This window comes from Eubalaena glacialis, chromosome 2 (genome assembly GCF_028564815.1).
Source record: "Eubalaena glacialis isolate mEubGla1 chromosome 2, mEubGla1.1.hap2.+ XY, whole genome shotgun sequence".
Classification (NCBI taxonomy): Eukaryota; Metazoa; Chordata; class Mammalia; order Artiodactyla; family Balaenidae; genus Eubalaena; species Eubalaena glacialis.
The window spans coordinates 63,458,576-63,474,290 of record NC_083717.1 but is presented as its reverse complement, the minus strand read 5'-3'; the positions used below and the strand labels follow the sequence as shown (position 1 = coordinate 63,474,290).

The 15,715-nt window shown below is 57.9% G+C and overlaps 1 protein-coding gene across 1 annotated transcript in view; it reads right to left on the bottom strand.

The window, feature by feature from the left end:
* Nucleotides 1-3,997: 3,997 nt before the first annotated feature.
* Nucleotides 3,998-15,715, bottom strand: part of HCN4 (hyperpolarization activated cyclic nucleotide gated potassium channel 4) — a 41,035-nt gene continuing 29,317 nt past the window's right edge. The window contains exons 3-8 of the mRNA XM_061181945.1: nucleotides 10,868-11,029; nucleotides 8,590-8,808; nucleotides 6,414-6,560; nucleotides 6,069-6,309; nucleotides 5,568-5,732; nucleotides 3,998-5,451 (exon numbers count right to left, since the gene is read on the bottom strand). Coding sequence (XP_061037928.1) covers nucleotides 3,998-5,451; nucleotides 5,568-5,732; nucleotides 6,069-6,309; nucleotides 6,414-6,560; nucleotides 8,590-8,808; nucleotides 10,868-11,029 — 2,388 coding nt within the window. The remainder of the gene's footprint in view (nucleotides 5,452-5,567; nucleotides 5,733-6,068; nucleotides 6,310-6,413; nucleotides 6,561-8,589; nucleotides 8,809-10,867; nucleotides 11,030-15,715) is intronic.

Below are 15,715 nucleotides of genomic sequence, written 5' to 3'. Positions count from 1 at the left end.
TCCCCCCGCACGTCCCCGAGGACCCACCGCTGCCTGGGCCGCAGGGGGCAGTTGTCATGGGGACGCAGGGCCTGCTGAGCTGCCTCCTTAGCAACGGGACTCCCAGGCCGGTTACCATGGCAACAGCATCGACTAAGCAATCAGTGATGGGGATGGGGATGGGGATGGGGACGGGTTCCCTGCCCTTTTCTGAGGACTTTCCCCTCCGGAGGGCGGGCTACACAGCAATCTTTGCGCCACGCTGGGAGCCCCTGGGACTTCGCTTTTCCAGCGGCAGATCACTGCCTGTCTCCTACACGGCAGCGAGGTCCAGCTCCAAGGGCCCTCGGGGACCCTCTGCGGCCAGGGGTGGGGGAGGCGGCCATCTGAAGGCTTTGCAGAGGGTCTGGGGGTCAGGCTTACCCCTTCTACCGCAGTGGGGAGTAGGTGCCACACCTCCTAACAGTGAGGCCTCTCAGATTCCCCAACCCCAGCAGGAGCCCACGGGCTGTGGCCCCTCTGTGGCCGCTCTGAAAAGCAACCTTTTGTCCTGGCCATGACATCCGCCCCCCAGCCTGGTCACCTTTTGTCCCCCAGCCACCCTCCATCTTCTGAGGGCCCATCTAATCAAGCTAAGAGGGCATCTCCCTCTTCAGTATCCAACTGCAGTTCACATGCACACTGACTACCCTCCTTCAGGGAGCACCAAGGAGTCCCAGGGACTCTGCAGCCCCACAGCTGGGGTAGGAAGGACCTGAGTCAGGGTCTTGCACCTACACTAGCAGACAAAGGACACATACTCTCTTTCTCACCCTCCTCCTTAATGACTCTCGTCAGCCCCGCCCACAGTGCAAGCTTCTGTCCACAGCCAGACCTCGCACTCCCTTGCAGCTTTGCCTCCCTGCTCTTGGGGGCACAGGCTTGTGCACACAAGCGCCCCACGCTCTAGGGACCATGTCCCACTGCCCTCCACGGCCTGGCTCCTGAGGCTCCCGAATTCCCCCCATCCCAATCCCTGGCCCCTAGAAGAAGGCAGCATCTACTGGAATTTTTTTATTTAAATAAAATATACAACTCGGCGCATTTACCGTTTTCTGTTTTAAAAATGGAAGATTTGGGGCTTCCCTGGTGGCGCAGTGGTTGAGAATCTGCCTACCAATGCAGGGGACACAGGTTCGAGCCCTGGTCTGGGAAGATCCCACATGCCACGGAGAAACTAGGCCTGTGAGCCACAACTACTGAGCCTGCGCATCTGGAGCCCGTGCTCCGCAACAAGAGAGGCCGCGATAGTGAGAGGCCCATGCACCGCGATGAAGAGTGGCCCCCGCTCGCCGCAACTAGAGAAAGCCCTCGCACAGAAACGAGGACCCAACACAGCCAAAAATAAATTAATTAATTAATTAATTTTAAAAAAAAAAAAAATGGAAGATTTGAAAATTGCTTGTGGGGGATTGGGGATGGGAGGGCCCACTGACCGGACCTGGCTTTCCCAGTCTCTGGAGTGGCTGGGCTGAGTCAGAGCTTTTCATAAACTGTGTGTGGGTGTGTGTGGGTGTGTGTGTGTGTGTGTGTGTGTGTGTGTGTGTGTGTGTGTGGTGAGGCCAAGCCCTGATGGCAAGGGAGGGTCCCCACTACTCATGGCCCTGGACCCTCCACCCAACTCCTATTCCCTCCCCGCCCCCACTCCCTCCAGGACTAGACTGAGTTTGGATCAAGTCCTGCTGCCTCTTCCTTGGGGGGCAGAGGTGGGTGCAGAACTCGAGTTGAGTGTGCTGCTACTTCCAGCTCTGAGAACTCCCTGGGCCCAAGGGGGCTTCTCCTGCCCAGTAGAGACCAAGGCCAGGTGGCTCCTCGTCTCTCCCTAAGATCCCAGGATCCTTCACTCTCTTCTTCCCTGGATTATTGCCTCACACTCCCTGTGACCCATCTATGGAGAAATTTTGTCCACATCCCAGGACAAAACCTGATCTTGTCAACATTCTGGCTTAAGAGTATGGAGGAGGGTTCTAGATGGACAAGGCAGTTCCAGCCCTCCTCATTAATCAGGTCTTGGCAGCCTAACCTCCTCCTGCCCTTTAGGCAGTGGGCAGACCACTGGCCTTGGCTCTGGCAGGTGTCTGAGCTGCTTTCACAATGGCCCCCGCTCTGGACCTGCTTCTGGCTCCTAGTTGCCTTCAGAATCAAGGTCAGTACCCTTAGCCTGTCATCTAAGGCCTTCCCTCTGACCATCCAGCCTCTGGATCTCTTCCCAAAGCCCCTGATTCCACAACTCCACATCCACCTCAGTCATGTCCCCACTGTGCACTCCATCCGACCCCCTGCCTCCCTCCCTCCTTCCTTCCCTCCCTCTAACTCTTCCCACACCTGGAGGCCTGGCTCAAGCCCACCACTGGCCACACACCTTCCTTAGGCCCTTAGAAAGTTCCAGCCACCTCCTGTGTCCTGAGATCATAAGCCCTGGAGCCCGCAGCCAAAGCTCCCCAGGCTCTCACCATAGCTCACTGGGGCAATGCGCTGGGCACATGAGGAGGGGGGCAGAAGAAACATGATTTACTAAGCACCTACTATGGTATGTGCAAGGCGCTGGGCTGGGCATTTCACACGTACTACTTATCTGGTCCTCATAGGTCCTTGTGAAGTGGTACCATAAGTATTCCCATTTTACAAATGGGGAAACAGACTCAGAAAGCTCAGATAACTTGCCCAAGGTCACACACAGCTAAGAAGCGGCAGGTCTGGGATTCGAAGTCAGGTCTGATTACCTCTAAAATCTGGTCTGTCGAATTCAGCCCCTCTCAACACAATTTTCTAATGAAAGGAACATCGGCTTTGGCCTCAGGTAGGCCTGGATTACAATCTCAGATCAGTCCCAGCTCTGCCACTTGTGATTCTGGAATAATTACCAAAACTTGGTTTCCTTATCTGTGAAATGGGAAGAATCAAAGTAACTACACCTCCTGGCCTTTGTAAAATTGAAGAAGTTAACGTGTGTAAAGTGCTAAACCAGTGCTTGGCACAGAGCAGACTCAATAAATAGAAGCTTCCCTCACCTCCCCCTGTACAGATGGGAAAACTGAGGGCCACAGAGGTGATGGGATGTGCTTGAGGCCCTACAGGAAAGGAGAGGCACAGCCTGGAGTCTTCTGCTTCCACGTGAGAGGTCGGGCTGGGACTGGATTTGAGACCAGAGATGGGGAGAGAGGGGGCCTGCTGAGAGGCCCGGGGGGGTCCTCTTCCCTGAGGACTGGAGAGAATACTTCCCCCCAGGCCCTGTGGTGCCCAGCCTGCGGGCCAAGGCAGGTTGCTGGATGTAAGGTGACCTGGGTGTCCTGGCATGGGGGTGTTTAACATGGGGTTAAACTAGATTGCACACACATATGCACACGTGTGAGTGGCTATCTACATGGCTCTACAGAGCACTACATAACTCTACATATACACATCTTACATATATATACATATACATATTCATATACATCATATCTTGCTAAGTTTGCAGTAGAAAAAATGCAAGACTCTCAGGGCCCTGGCCCGTTTGTCCCAAGGACTCAGGAGACTGAGGCTCCCCAGGAACAAACCCAAGGGCAGTCCTTCCTGGAGGAATGAGATGACCCCCAGCAGAGTGGGGCTCCAGGTTCACAGCTAAGGGCCTGGTGGTGGCTACTGCCCTAAAATGAATACAATGACAAGTCTGCTCTTGGAACCCCAAACATGGGTCACCCCCACCCTTGCCAAGCCCCAGAGAACCCACCTGCCTTCCTCTCACTTTTGCATTTGGGCCCTGCCTGCTCCCCTCCCCCCTCCCTCTAGTGCTGAGTATTAAAATAGTCTATAAAAGCAAGTGACCAAAATTCTATAGCTCTAAGAATACCTGGTTATTTTCTGCTGTCTTTTGTTTTTCTGGTGTGGGTTTTTTAATGGTAATTATTATTGTTATTGGTATATCTCCTAATCACAGTTAAACCTGAAGGAAGAAAGGAGAAAAAAAGGAGAGAAGGAGGGAGGGAGGGAGCGCAGCTCATAGATTGGAGGGCAGTTTGGAGCGCACTGGCTCAGACCTGGCCCCAGGTTCCCTCTGGGGAGCAGCAGTCAGAGGGGGCCCCCCAGAAGAAGTGGCGCTTGCCCCAAATAAAGAAAGAGGGGGTGGCAAAGAACCTGAGGATGTCTTCCGAGGCAGAGTGACGTGCTGGCCAGGGACGGCACCATAGGGCCTCCCGGGGAGACCGAGGCCCCCGCTGCCGGCCCCGCCTCTGGGAAAGAGCGGGAAGGCAGCCACGGACTCCCCAGAGGAGTGCGGGGAGGCTCTGCGGAGAGTCTGTGCCCCGTCCTGGGGTAGGGCCGGCTGGGAGGCTGAGATGAGCTTGAGGTCCTGGGTGAGGCGGCCCGGGGTGAGGGGCGGGGTGCCCCGGCGCTGGGGGACTTGGGGTGGCGGGGGGCTGGATGCCGGAGGCAGGAGCAAGGAACCGTGGGAGCCGGAGGCCCGGGGAGGGGCACTTGGGAAAGTTCTTGGAGGGCCTGGGCTGTGGCCAGGGGAGCTGAGACCTCCTCGGGGGGTAAAGGCTACAGGAGAGGCCCCCCCTGAGGCCCCTGCCGCAAAGGACAGCCGCTCAGGCTGCCGCGGGGGTGTCTCTGGCGTACTTGGTGGGCCGGCGGCCAGACCCGGGGACAGCTCTCCGGGAGGCTGGCCCAGCTGCCCGGGGCTGGACGACGGGGACCTGGCCGAGGCTGGGGGCGGCAGGAAGTGCTCCGCCAGTCCCAGGCCGCCCCGGGCCCCGGGCAGCGGGGGCGCCAGCTGGTTGGCCTGTGGGGAGCGGGCGCCCGGCTGCAGCGGGGTGAGCAGGGGAGAGTCCGAGGAGGACAGGGAGCCTCCCAGCGCCTTGTGGAAGTGGCCGAACCCGGCTGTGGCGGCGGCGGCAGCGGCCGCGGCGGATGGCGTGGGTGCCGAGGAGGAGCTGCCGACCCCCGGCGGCGGGGAAGAGCTGGACGAGGGCAGGAGCGGGCTCAGTCCGGCGGGTGCAGAGAATCCAGCCAGCTGTTGGATGTGGAAGGAGGAGGAAGACGGCGTGTCCACCTGCGACGGGCTGCTGGCGGGCGAGGCGGAGCCCAGCGCCGACGGGATCAGGGACTGCAGCCGCTTCAGGTGCCGGGGCGTCTGCCCGGCCCCGAGGCCGCCCAGCCCGGGCCCCGGGGGAGGCCGGAAGATGGCGGCGGGCAGGCGCGGGTGGTGGGTGAGCGCGATGGCCACGGAGGTGGTGGCGGCGGCGGCCTGCAGCGGCGCCTGGATCAGCGGGGTCCAGATGACCGGCGTGGGGGTCGGCGTGGCAGAGGCGGCGGCCTGGACGCGGTGGGCGCAGTGCGCCATCTCCCGGTCGTGCTGCACGATCTGCTGGATGATCTCGTTCTCCTGGTAGTTGAAGACGCCTGAGTTGAGGTCGTGCTGTACTTTGTGGAGGAGGATGGAGTTCTTCTTGCCTGGGCCACAGAACAAGAGCAGGAGCTCAGGTAGGGTGGGAGGAGAGGGGAGCCCGCCCGGCCTGTTCGGCGGGGGGAATCCGCCCTCCCGCCCTCCTCCCGCCGGGCCGCCTCACCGATGCGGTCCAAGCGGTCCAGCGCCACCGTCTCGAAGGCCCGCCGCATCATGGGGTACTCCTCCAGGACCTCGTTGAAGTTGTCCACGCTCAGCGAGTAGAGGCGGCAGTAGGTGTCAGCCCTCACGCTGGCTGTGCGCCGGCCCCGCGTCAGCAGGCAGATCTCTGCCAGGACGGCAGGAGTCACGGGGGGGGGGGTGGGGAGGGGGGGGGTCCCCGGCAGACTCCAAAGGATCCCCCACCCCACCCTGACCTGGGGCCCCGCTGTCTGGGACAGAAGCTGGACAGGCTCACAAGGCCCCACCCCTAGGCCGTGACCGCATCGGGGATGCCAGCCCCCAACCAAATGGGTGACAGACTGTCTTTCCCGTCTCTGGGACCACCCCTGTCCTGGGCTCACGGACACCCACCTCCAGGCAGTGGCGTGAGGGTCTGCGATGTCATCCTCGGTGTCTCTCCAGCCCATTGCCCTGTCCCCCCAGGGCCCATTGGCTGCCTCACCTCCAAAATAGGAGCCATCCGCCAGCTTGGTCTCCTTGTTGCCCTTGGTGAGCACGCTGACCACCCCATGCTGGATGAAGTACATCTTCTTGCCGATGGTGCCTTCGCGGATGATGTAGTCCCCCGGCTGGAAGACCTCGAAGCGCAGCTTGGTCAGCATGGAGGTCACAAAGTTGGGGTCTGCGTTGGCAAACAGCGGCATGGAGGCCACCAGCTTTCGGCAGTTAAAGTTGATGATCTCCTGTTCCCCAGACAGGGTGGATTGAGAAAGGGAGGTGGAGGTGAGGAGAGCCGCCCAGCAGGAAGGCCTGGACCCCCTCCCGGGCCGGCAGCCACAAAGCTCACCTCCCGCAGCGGCTCGCTCAGCTCGCCCAGGATGCTCTCCTCGTCGAACATCTTGCCCTGGTAGCGGTGCTCGTAGTAGTCGTGGATGCGCTGCCGGGTGTCGGGCGGGAGCTTGTGGAAGGACATGTACTGCTCCACCTGCTTGTACTGAGTCCCAGGAGAGAGGGAGAGGGCGTTACCTCCTAGCCAGCCGGCCCCACTGCCCCAGCTCGCACCACCCTGTCTTGGCTGCTGGTGACCAGAGCTGGCACAGACCCTGTGGGCCTTTATGGCCGACCTGTGAGATTGAGGTCCTCGGTGTGGGTGTGGCCCTGACTCCCAGCCGCTTGGAGTGGAGGAGGGGCGCCATCAGAGCGTCCAGTCCTCACCAAGTTCAATACTGTGAAGACGGCCAGGGGACAATAGGGACTGTCTAACTCCCAGTTACAGGAGGCCCACTGACCAGGAGGTCGATCGAGTTTCCTCTAAATGTCGGTCTCTTCTGTGTTACACTGTGGACCAGAGAGGCCTCACCCACAGACTCTAGAAGGAGCTGTTTCCCAGCAGTTGTAACAAACTGGCAGAGGCAGCAGAATGGGCTGCAGTGGGTTAGAGGGATTGGAGGCTGAAGCCAGGATGCCTGACCCATCAGGTGGGGCATGTATCCAAACATGGCCTCGGCTGAGGCTGTCTTTTGTTGAAGAGCAACTCCAGCCCAGAAGAGGGGCTAGGTAGAGCAGGGGCCTTAAAAAGAGGTTTGGGGACAAGAGATTTGTGAACCTAAGTACCCCGGGCTTAACCAAATAAGAAACGCTCCTGTTCACCCTGGGGGTGATGGTGGGTGCTGCTCCAGCCATCCCTGGATTGTGGGTGGAGAGCGGGGATCTTCAGGAGCATGGCTGGCACAGGAGGCACAATTAGGCAAGAACAGATTTTCCCCACACTGAGATGTAAGGGAAGTCCCTGTACCCCAGGAACAATCAGAAACAGGGGAGTCTATTTTCACGTACTAGCGCTCCAAAGAGGTGGGGACACGGCTGCAGAGAGATGACAAAAAGGAACTGAGAGCTGGGAGCTGAAGTTCCCTAACGTTCTTCCAGCTGCCGTGACCCAGGCAGGGGCTGGCCAGGATAAAGGGGAGGGAGATGACAACGGGGGCAGCCATTAACAAGCATCAAAGATGGCTCCTGGTTTCTGGCCTGGGCGTCTGCGCCACTGTATCCACTAACAAGACAGACAAGAGTGGAGGTTTGCAGTGGAGAAGGCGGGAGACTGTTCTCATTTTGGACATGGTGAGGCTGAGGTCCAGGGAGGCATCAGGTAGTCTGGGGCTGAGGAAAGAGGTGGGAGCTGATTATACTATTTGGGTCCCACTGCACTGAGATGGACACAGAGCGTGGAGTGAGGGTGAGGTGGGAAAAGAGCAGCCCCTAGGAAGATGCGGGAGAGAGAAGCAGAGAGCTGGGCCCACGCCACCAGGGGCCCAATGTGGGATGACTGAGAAGACAAGCCAGCCAAGGAGAGCAGGGAAGAGAATGGAGAGTGCGTGGTCATGGAAACAAGTGCGAAGCCAAGCAGGGAGTCAAAACTGTCAGAGGCCAAGCAAGACAAGGACCCCAAAGGACCCACTGGCTTCAGCAACACGGAGGGTAGAGGTAACCTCAGACTCAGTGGGCTGAGTGAAGCAAGTGGATTCAGCAGCCATAAACTATGCGAGTTTTTTGGTTGGTCGGTTGGTTTTAGGAATTTGTCCATGAAAAAGAGGCAGACAGCAGAAAAGATAGCAGGCAAAGCCCGATGATGGTGGAGGGACAGACGTTTATAAGAAGGGAGAGACGGAGCAAGTTTCAATGCTGATGGGAAGGCCCTCAGAGAGGAGGAGGCTGGAGGGGATAGTGGGCACGGGGTGGGGAGGTCAGGAGCGAAAGGGGCCCTCAGTCAGGAGAGACAAGCCCCCGGTTTCAGCAGGAGGAAAGTGGGGTACAAATAAAAAGACACTTAGAGGTTTAAGGCTGGGGAGCTGAAGTAGTTCTCACCTAGGAGGGGTCCCCCCCCCTGTCACCCACACGGGAGCCCCCATCACAGGGGGCTGGACCCTCGGGGGCCCGGCGGCTGGCAGCCTGTGCTCCCTGTGGGAAGGAGCGACGGGCAGGTTCTCCTGAGAGAGCCCAGGGTGGACCCCAGCGTTCCAGCCTACCTTCTCCTGGTACTGGCGCCGGGAGGAGTCCAGAGACTGGATGAGGGCGGTGGCGTGGCCGATGAACATGGCGTAGCAGGTGGCACCCACGATCATGCTGAGCATGGTGAGCCAGACGTCCGACATGCCCACCGGGGCCTGCCGGCCATACCCGATGCACAGCATGTGGCTCATGGCCTTGAAGAGGGCGTAGGAGTACTGCTTTCCCCACGAGTTGTTCTGTGGACAGACGCAAAGGTGGACAGATTGGGGGAGGGGTGGGATGGACCCGGGCCAAGGAGAGGGCAGGCCCTTCTCACGAGGAGCTAGAAAAGTCCCTGCTACCTCCCACCCCTCAGCCTAACTTTCCCAGTGGCTGAGGCCTGGGTTTACAACCTTGCTGTTGGCTGAAAGCCTTGGGTGAGGGGCAGGGAGGCCCACACTGGCTGCCCATGGTGACCAAGTGAATCCCTCACTTAGGCCTTTCTCTGGCAGTGGAGGGGCAGGGCTCAGACCAGAAGCCCCAGCAAAGGGATGGGCGCCAGCCTAACACCCCACCACCTCCACACCCCGGGACCTCTCAGCCGGGGGCAGCCTGGAGCCTCCCCGGCAGCCAGGGCTCCAGGCTGGGCCACCCTGCTGTCCTGAGCTCGCCGGAGCAGCTCCATCCTCCGCACCAAACTACTGCCGAGTGAAGCCCATTTCCCCACTGACCTCAATTATAAAACCAGATATGCTTCCCCTGGGGGGACAAGCTCGGGCAGACTGAGCCGAAAACGCTGTCCTCGTTTTGGGTGAGCAAAGTTAAAGAGCTGCCGAGCTAAGTCACCTCCTGTGTGAACCCGGCCTGCGTCCATCCAGGGCTGCGGCCACTAGTTACCCTCCCCCACCCCAAAGGTGGATGGCCTGAAACACACACAGTGCTGGGGGCGGCGGAGGGAGAAAGGGAGCAAGGCTCCTGGCTATTTTTGTCTCCAAAGCCAGTCGGTGTCTCAAGGAAGGCTCAGTGTGGGAACGCTGCTCTCAGAAGGGCCACCTCCTGAACTTAATGCATGTCTGGGCCTGTCACCCTCCCACAGAGGAAACTGCCCCAAACGAAGGGGCCACCGGATAAACCCACCTCCCCAGTGCTCTCTGCTCACGAGGCAGATGCGTTAGCATGAATGTGGAAAGCCACCCATGCGCATGACGCCCAGAACCCCTGCCCAGAGCCCTAAGCACTTCCGCAATCACCAGGTTGTTCCCAGCACCTGGAGGAAGGCACAGGCGCTGCGTGCCAAGTTCAAGGTCACTCAGACCATCCTGGACACAGCTGAGCTAGTCTAGGGGCTCTCATTCCAGAGGGTGGGAGGTCTGTGGGATTGATCTCCAGGGATAGAGGGGGCCTGGGCTCCCCGTCCCCCAGGCAGCCCCCAGCTGCCTCCAGCCAGGGCTCTGGCTTTACTGCTGAGCCTCTGGGGACCGGGAAATTCAATCCATGTGGCCGATTCATTTACACTTAGCTCATCAAAGGGCTGTTTTGCAAAGGCCTGTTTGATGCTGAAAGATGCCTCAGGGTCTCTTTCACCTCTTTCAAAGCCAGTTTTCCTCCCCTGGGGCCCTGAGGGTTTGCCTAGAGACCAAACCAAACTGACTGGGAGTGAGAGGAGGACGCAGGGGTTCGCAGAGCCAGAGAAAGGCCCATAGGCCCAGGGGACCCGCCACCCTGCCTGGAGCGTGCCCTGTTCACAGGAGGCTGGGGAACCCTGCCCCACGGCTCCTCTCACCCACCCACAGGGTGGAGGGGGAGGGAGGGGATGAGGCTCCTTCGAACCTGCCTTCCCTGCTCAGGACCCCACCTAGGACTGGGCTGCGTGTCTGTGGGGTGGGGCAGGAGGAGGGGGCAGAGGCACAGCCCAGCTCTGCTACTGGAGCAGGAAGTGGCAGCCACGTGTGATCTGGGAGTCCATGTGGGCTGCCCACAGTGCCCCTCACTGGTTTCTCCTTCCTAGGACTCGGCTGGCTTTTAATGGTTGGTCAGCCTCAGGGAGCAGAGGTAGGAGGGCAGGAGCCACCAGCCCGGTATTCCCACACCTGATGCAATCTGAGGAAGCCCTGGTCTTAGTCTCCCTGGGTGCAATCAGGGCCAAATAGCAAGGCTCCCGACTGCAGTGGAGGCTGTAAGGTGGCAGAGGTAGCAGCACAGAGCCAAGGGCTCCCGGACTCAGTAGAGGGCCCTACGTGACCTGCTCTACCCATTTGCACCTCGTCGGTCCCCTCCCCCCGCACCCGGAGGGAGGGCCGAGGGCTGGGCACTCACCACCATGTTGTTGATGGACACCCAGCAGTCGTCGGGGAAGTCCTGCAGCATGGGCACCAGGAACTGCAGGCAGCCGTCCCAGTGGCAGAGCAGGAGCATCATGCCGATGAGGTTCACGATGCGCACCACGGCGCTGGCCAGGTCGTAGGTCATGTGGAAGATCTGCAGGCAGAGGGAAGAGACTGGCCCAATTAGCTGGGGGCCGGCCCGCTCCCGGGCGGACCCCGCAGCTGCTGGCAGGCCCTGATGCTCTGCACACACTGGGCAGCGCACCCAGCTTGGTGCAGGTCCCGGCCGTGGCGAGGGTGGGAAGGCGTCAGGCTGGCCCTGGGAGAAGCAGCCTGCAGGCTGTGGGGCTCCAGAGGGACTCCACCTGGGATCCGTGCAGATATGGGGGTGGGCTCCCATGGGGAGTCCAGCCACCCAGGCCGGACACATGAAGGGAGGGCACGTAGAGCCCCATACAGCCTGGAAACGGGCAGCTCACCTGGGCTGTGAGGACAACACGAAGAAGAGCCAGCCCACCAGAGGCTCCTCGGGGTACTAGGGTCTGTGGTCATACCAGGGACATGGTGTTTCCCTAAACCTGTCACTAGACTCTCAGGACCCCCCAGGGGCAGCGGGCTCTGCCAAAGGCAGCCATGGAACTGCAGGGGGAGCAGTACAGACACCTAGGCCCCAAGTTCACACAGACCTTGATCCCAGGCCCAACTCCTACCCAATTCCTAGTTGTGTGAACTTGAGAAAGTTCCTGAACCTCTCTGATCATGTCTCCTCATCTGGGAAATGGTGATAAAATTTCTTACCTTGAGTGGGTTGTCAAAAGGATTAAATTATACATATAAAGTGATTAATACTGGGTATGGAAGTATTCAATAAATTGCAAACCATTATTAATTGATAAGTTATTAATAATTAATCCTTATGATTAGTTAACATGTATGAGTAGTACTGCTCTCCTGTACAGTTTAATAAGGTACAGCAACCATGGCCACCCGTGTATCTCCACTCCTGTGGCTCCAAGCGAGAGGCTGAGGTGTGGCTGGGCAGGGCCAAGGGTGCGTACATCCCAGCATCCCTGCCCCACCTCCCTCCTCCCCAAGCTGCCTCTTGGTCCGGTTTCAGCAGGGGTCACCATGGTGACAGGATGGGGAGGGGACAGAAATGGAAAGAAGTCTAGAGGGAGGTCTCTGGAAGTTCTGGCCTTGCCTCTGGCCTGGGAGACTCTGGAGGTGCCCCCACCCCTAGTTCTGCCCTCCATATTATTCCCAGGTAGAGATCCTTCCTGGAGAGGGGCTTTGGGCCAAACGTGAAGACTTGTCAAATGCCACAGAGACCTAGTTTAAGCCCATTTCAGATGGGGGAACCTGAGACCCAAAGAAACAGACCCTAGATATTTCAACCCCTGTCTAGTGGTCTTTTAGCAACAGCCCCGTAGCTGGTGGCAGGATATTCTGATACTTGAGACCTCAGTTTCCCCTTCTGAAATATAGGCTTAGCCTAGGTCTTGGTCTGGAGAAACCAAAGATGAATACTACTTGTCTATCACCCCCTGGGTTGTGCCCACCTGTGGCCCCCTTAGTAGCATGACTCTGGATGTACCAGCTGAAAGGATGAAACAGACCTTGGAAAGTTTCCTGGAGGATGGCAGCTCTAGCTTGTCCCATCACCCCTGTGTCCCCGGCAACAGAGAGACAGTAACACCGAACCTGAGGGGGCGGGCACATGGTCCCACAGTCATCATCTCATACAAACTCACAACAACCCTTTGCTGAAAATGTTGTTAACCCTTTTACACCCAGGCTCAGAGAAGTAAACGGACTTGCCCTTGGTCATGGTGGCAGCAGAAGGGGCAGATTTGAACCCAGGGCTGCCTGCAAATTATTAGATTGGCCCAGGGCGGGAAGGGTGGTTTTCAGTAGCTCCGTTTTGTAAATAAAACAACTCAAACCCAAAGTGGCCAAGTGATGTGGCCAGATCCACACAGCAAGCTGGACCCAGGGCCAGGCAGGACCCTCCGGCATCTCACCTCTGTAAGCCTGGTGCACAGCGTAATACTGTAGACAGAGCTGTGCGCCTGGCAGCCTAGCCCCACTGGGGCCCAGAAACCAGCCCCAGGGCTGTCAGCATGCCATTGCCCAGCTTAGTGGACACATCTCTGTATAAGGTGGGGTGGGCACTAGAGACCAGGCAGGGCAGGCAGCTCCTGAGTACCAGCGCCCCAGCTGTGGCTCCAAGGGAAGATCCCACTTCTGCCTCTAAAGCAGCTGCTTAGGTGAACACAGTAGCTCTATGACCTTGGGCCCACTAACCTTGCAAGGTCTTGGTTGACCAGAATGCCACCAGCTCCCCAACTCTGGGGGGATGGGGGGGGCAAGTGACATGGGACCGCCTAGTCTCAGAGATGGCTAACACCTGTCCTCACCTCCCTCCACACCTCAGCGTCCCCTCAACTAAAACAAAGCTAGACATCTGCCCCCACTTCTCAGGGTTGTTCAAGAAATTAAACTGGCTAAGAAAGTGCTCTGGGCCCTGAACACATACACGGGGGGTGGAGGGGGGGAAATCATTATTATTAAGTTCCTTCATTTCCCAACTCCTATGAACTGAAATCTCCCCAAAATCCTATGTTGAAGCCCTAACTCTCAATGTGATGGTATTAGGAGGTGGAGCCTTTGGAAGATGATTAGGTCATGAGGGTGGGGCCCCCATGGATGGAATTAGTGCCCTTATAAGAAGAGACACAGGAGAGTTCATATGTGGCCACGTGAGGACACAGCAAGAGGACGGCCATCTACAAACCAGGAAGCGGGCCCTCACCAGAACCTGACCATGACAGCATCCTGATCTCATCCTTCCAGCCTCCAGAACTGTGAGAAATAAATATTTGTCATCTAAGCCCCCAGCCTGTGGTATCTTGTTCTAACAGCCAAAACCAGATACCACACTGAAGGAAGACTTGGACCACTTTTAGAAAGCATCCCAGACTCCACAGCCTGCAATAACTGCTCCTTTCTATGTATTACTCTGGGTCTTAAAGACCAGATCAAGGTTGGCACATTTGAATGCAATGCATTCTTTCCTTTTTCTATCATCCTTGTTTTTCTTTTCTTTGTAACTAATTTTCTTCCAAGATCAGGTCCTTGTATAATTTTGCCTTTATACTGATCTCAGCAACGAGTATGCAGAGCACATGGTAGGGTCTCAGGAACTGAGAAGTGCTTAAGTGACGAAGGTGAAGGTGATGAAGACAGTGGTGGGGATGATGGTGATCAGGGCTGCCACGAGTATACACAGTGGCATTCGAAAAAGGCCCCAGTCTAGGCAGGCACAGCCCACAGGGAACCTGCTTTTGCAGGAAGAAAAAAAGGTGCTTTTTCCTGCAGGTGGCACAGACTCATGTATCCTCAGAGAGCGTGGTGGTGGTGGTGGCGTGCCTGATATTGGTTGAAGGATGCAGATGCTGGGAGTGTCCTGTAGGGGTAGGGTGGTGGTAGTTCTGGTGGTGGTGAGGGGTACTGCGGATGGCTCTCAGACACACAAAGCCAGGGGCACCAGCATGGCAAAGTCTGAGCTTTCTGCAAAGAGTTGGTGGGGGATACATCCATTCAGGCTAGGAGGGTACCCCGGACGGTGGACACTCACCCCACCCCCAACACTCTACAGCACCCAGGCGTGGTTGCTGAGAGCAAGGCTGGACGTTGCTGGGAGAGGTTGCTAAACACCCGTTTGTCCCCACTGTGGGCTGGGGCCATAGGCCACCCGCAAGTCAGCTGCACTGCGCAAATATTTGTCTTGCTCTTTATACCTCATTAAAACCCCCTTTTATGATGTTGGTTCTGACTTTCGGGGTTGACTGTCTTCATTTCAAGGGCCCCACAAGGCTTGCCAGGCAGGTGCCCTGGACAGCTCGCTCTCTGTGCCCAGCATGGCACTTGGGGGAAGCTCCTACTCCTATTCCCTTCTGTAGTTTCTGGACCACAGGGTAACGGCAGGGCGACATGTCTCTCACCATCTCCCACCTTGGGCAAGTGCCTTCTCTGCTCTGAGCCTCAGTTTCCTCATCTGTGTAATGGGTCAATAACTGCCAGCTCCCAGGCCTGTCTTGGGGATCAGGAGAGGATGTCCACAGCTGGCACACAGGAGGTACTCAGCACATGTTGGTCCCTTTCCTTCTGTCTCTTTCCCAGCCCTCAAAATAAAGAGCTGATTTCTCAGTCATGGGGAGAGACCAGAAACTGGAGTTTCTGCCAAGTCCTCTTCTTGGGGCCTTGTTGAGTTCCCTCCTGGGATTTGTTTTCTCCTCGGGGAAGAAGAACAAACTCCTCCCTTTGTCTCAGGAACAAGTGGCCACATTGAGAACAGCAATCCGGGTCCTGAGAGAGTGGTTGGTACATGCGTATCCTGGGTACAAACTGGAGGGTCACGCTAGGTCCCTTCCTAGGGCCCGTGGAGAGGACCAGCTCCTGCCCCCCAAGACCATGCCTCTGTGTCGTCCCAAACTCCCAATTCTGAGAGAGGTGGAAAAATTGAGGCCCACAGGGAGAGGAGACTCATTGGGGGCTGCACAGCCCCCCTGGCCTGACTTCCTGCCTCCAGCCCCTCCCATTATGCCAAGATGCTGCCGAGGGAAAGAAGAGGCTTCTGGGATGGGTCACTGGGGTGCTGGGCCCTGCAGGGGAATATCTGAAGGGGGGCAACCACGGTTTCTAACAATAGCCTCCATGCCTATAACAAGCTCACACCTCAGAGGGAGGGAAGAGGCTTGGCTGGAAGAGGCTTGGGAGGGAAGATGCTGACCTAGATCGCCCAGGATGCAGGCAGAGGCTGGCGTCCTCTGAGACAGTC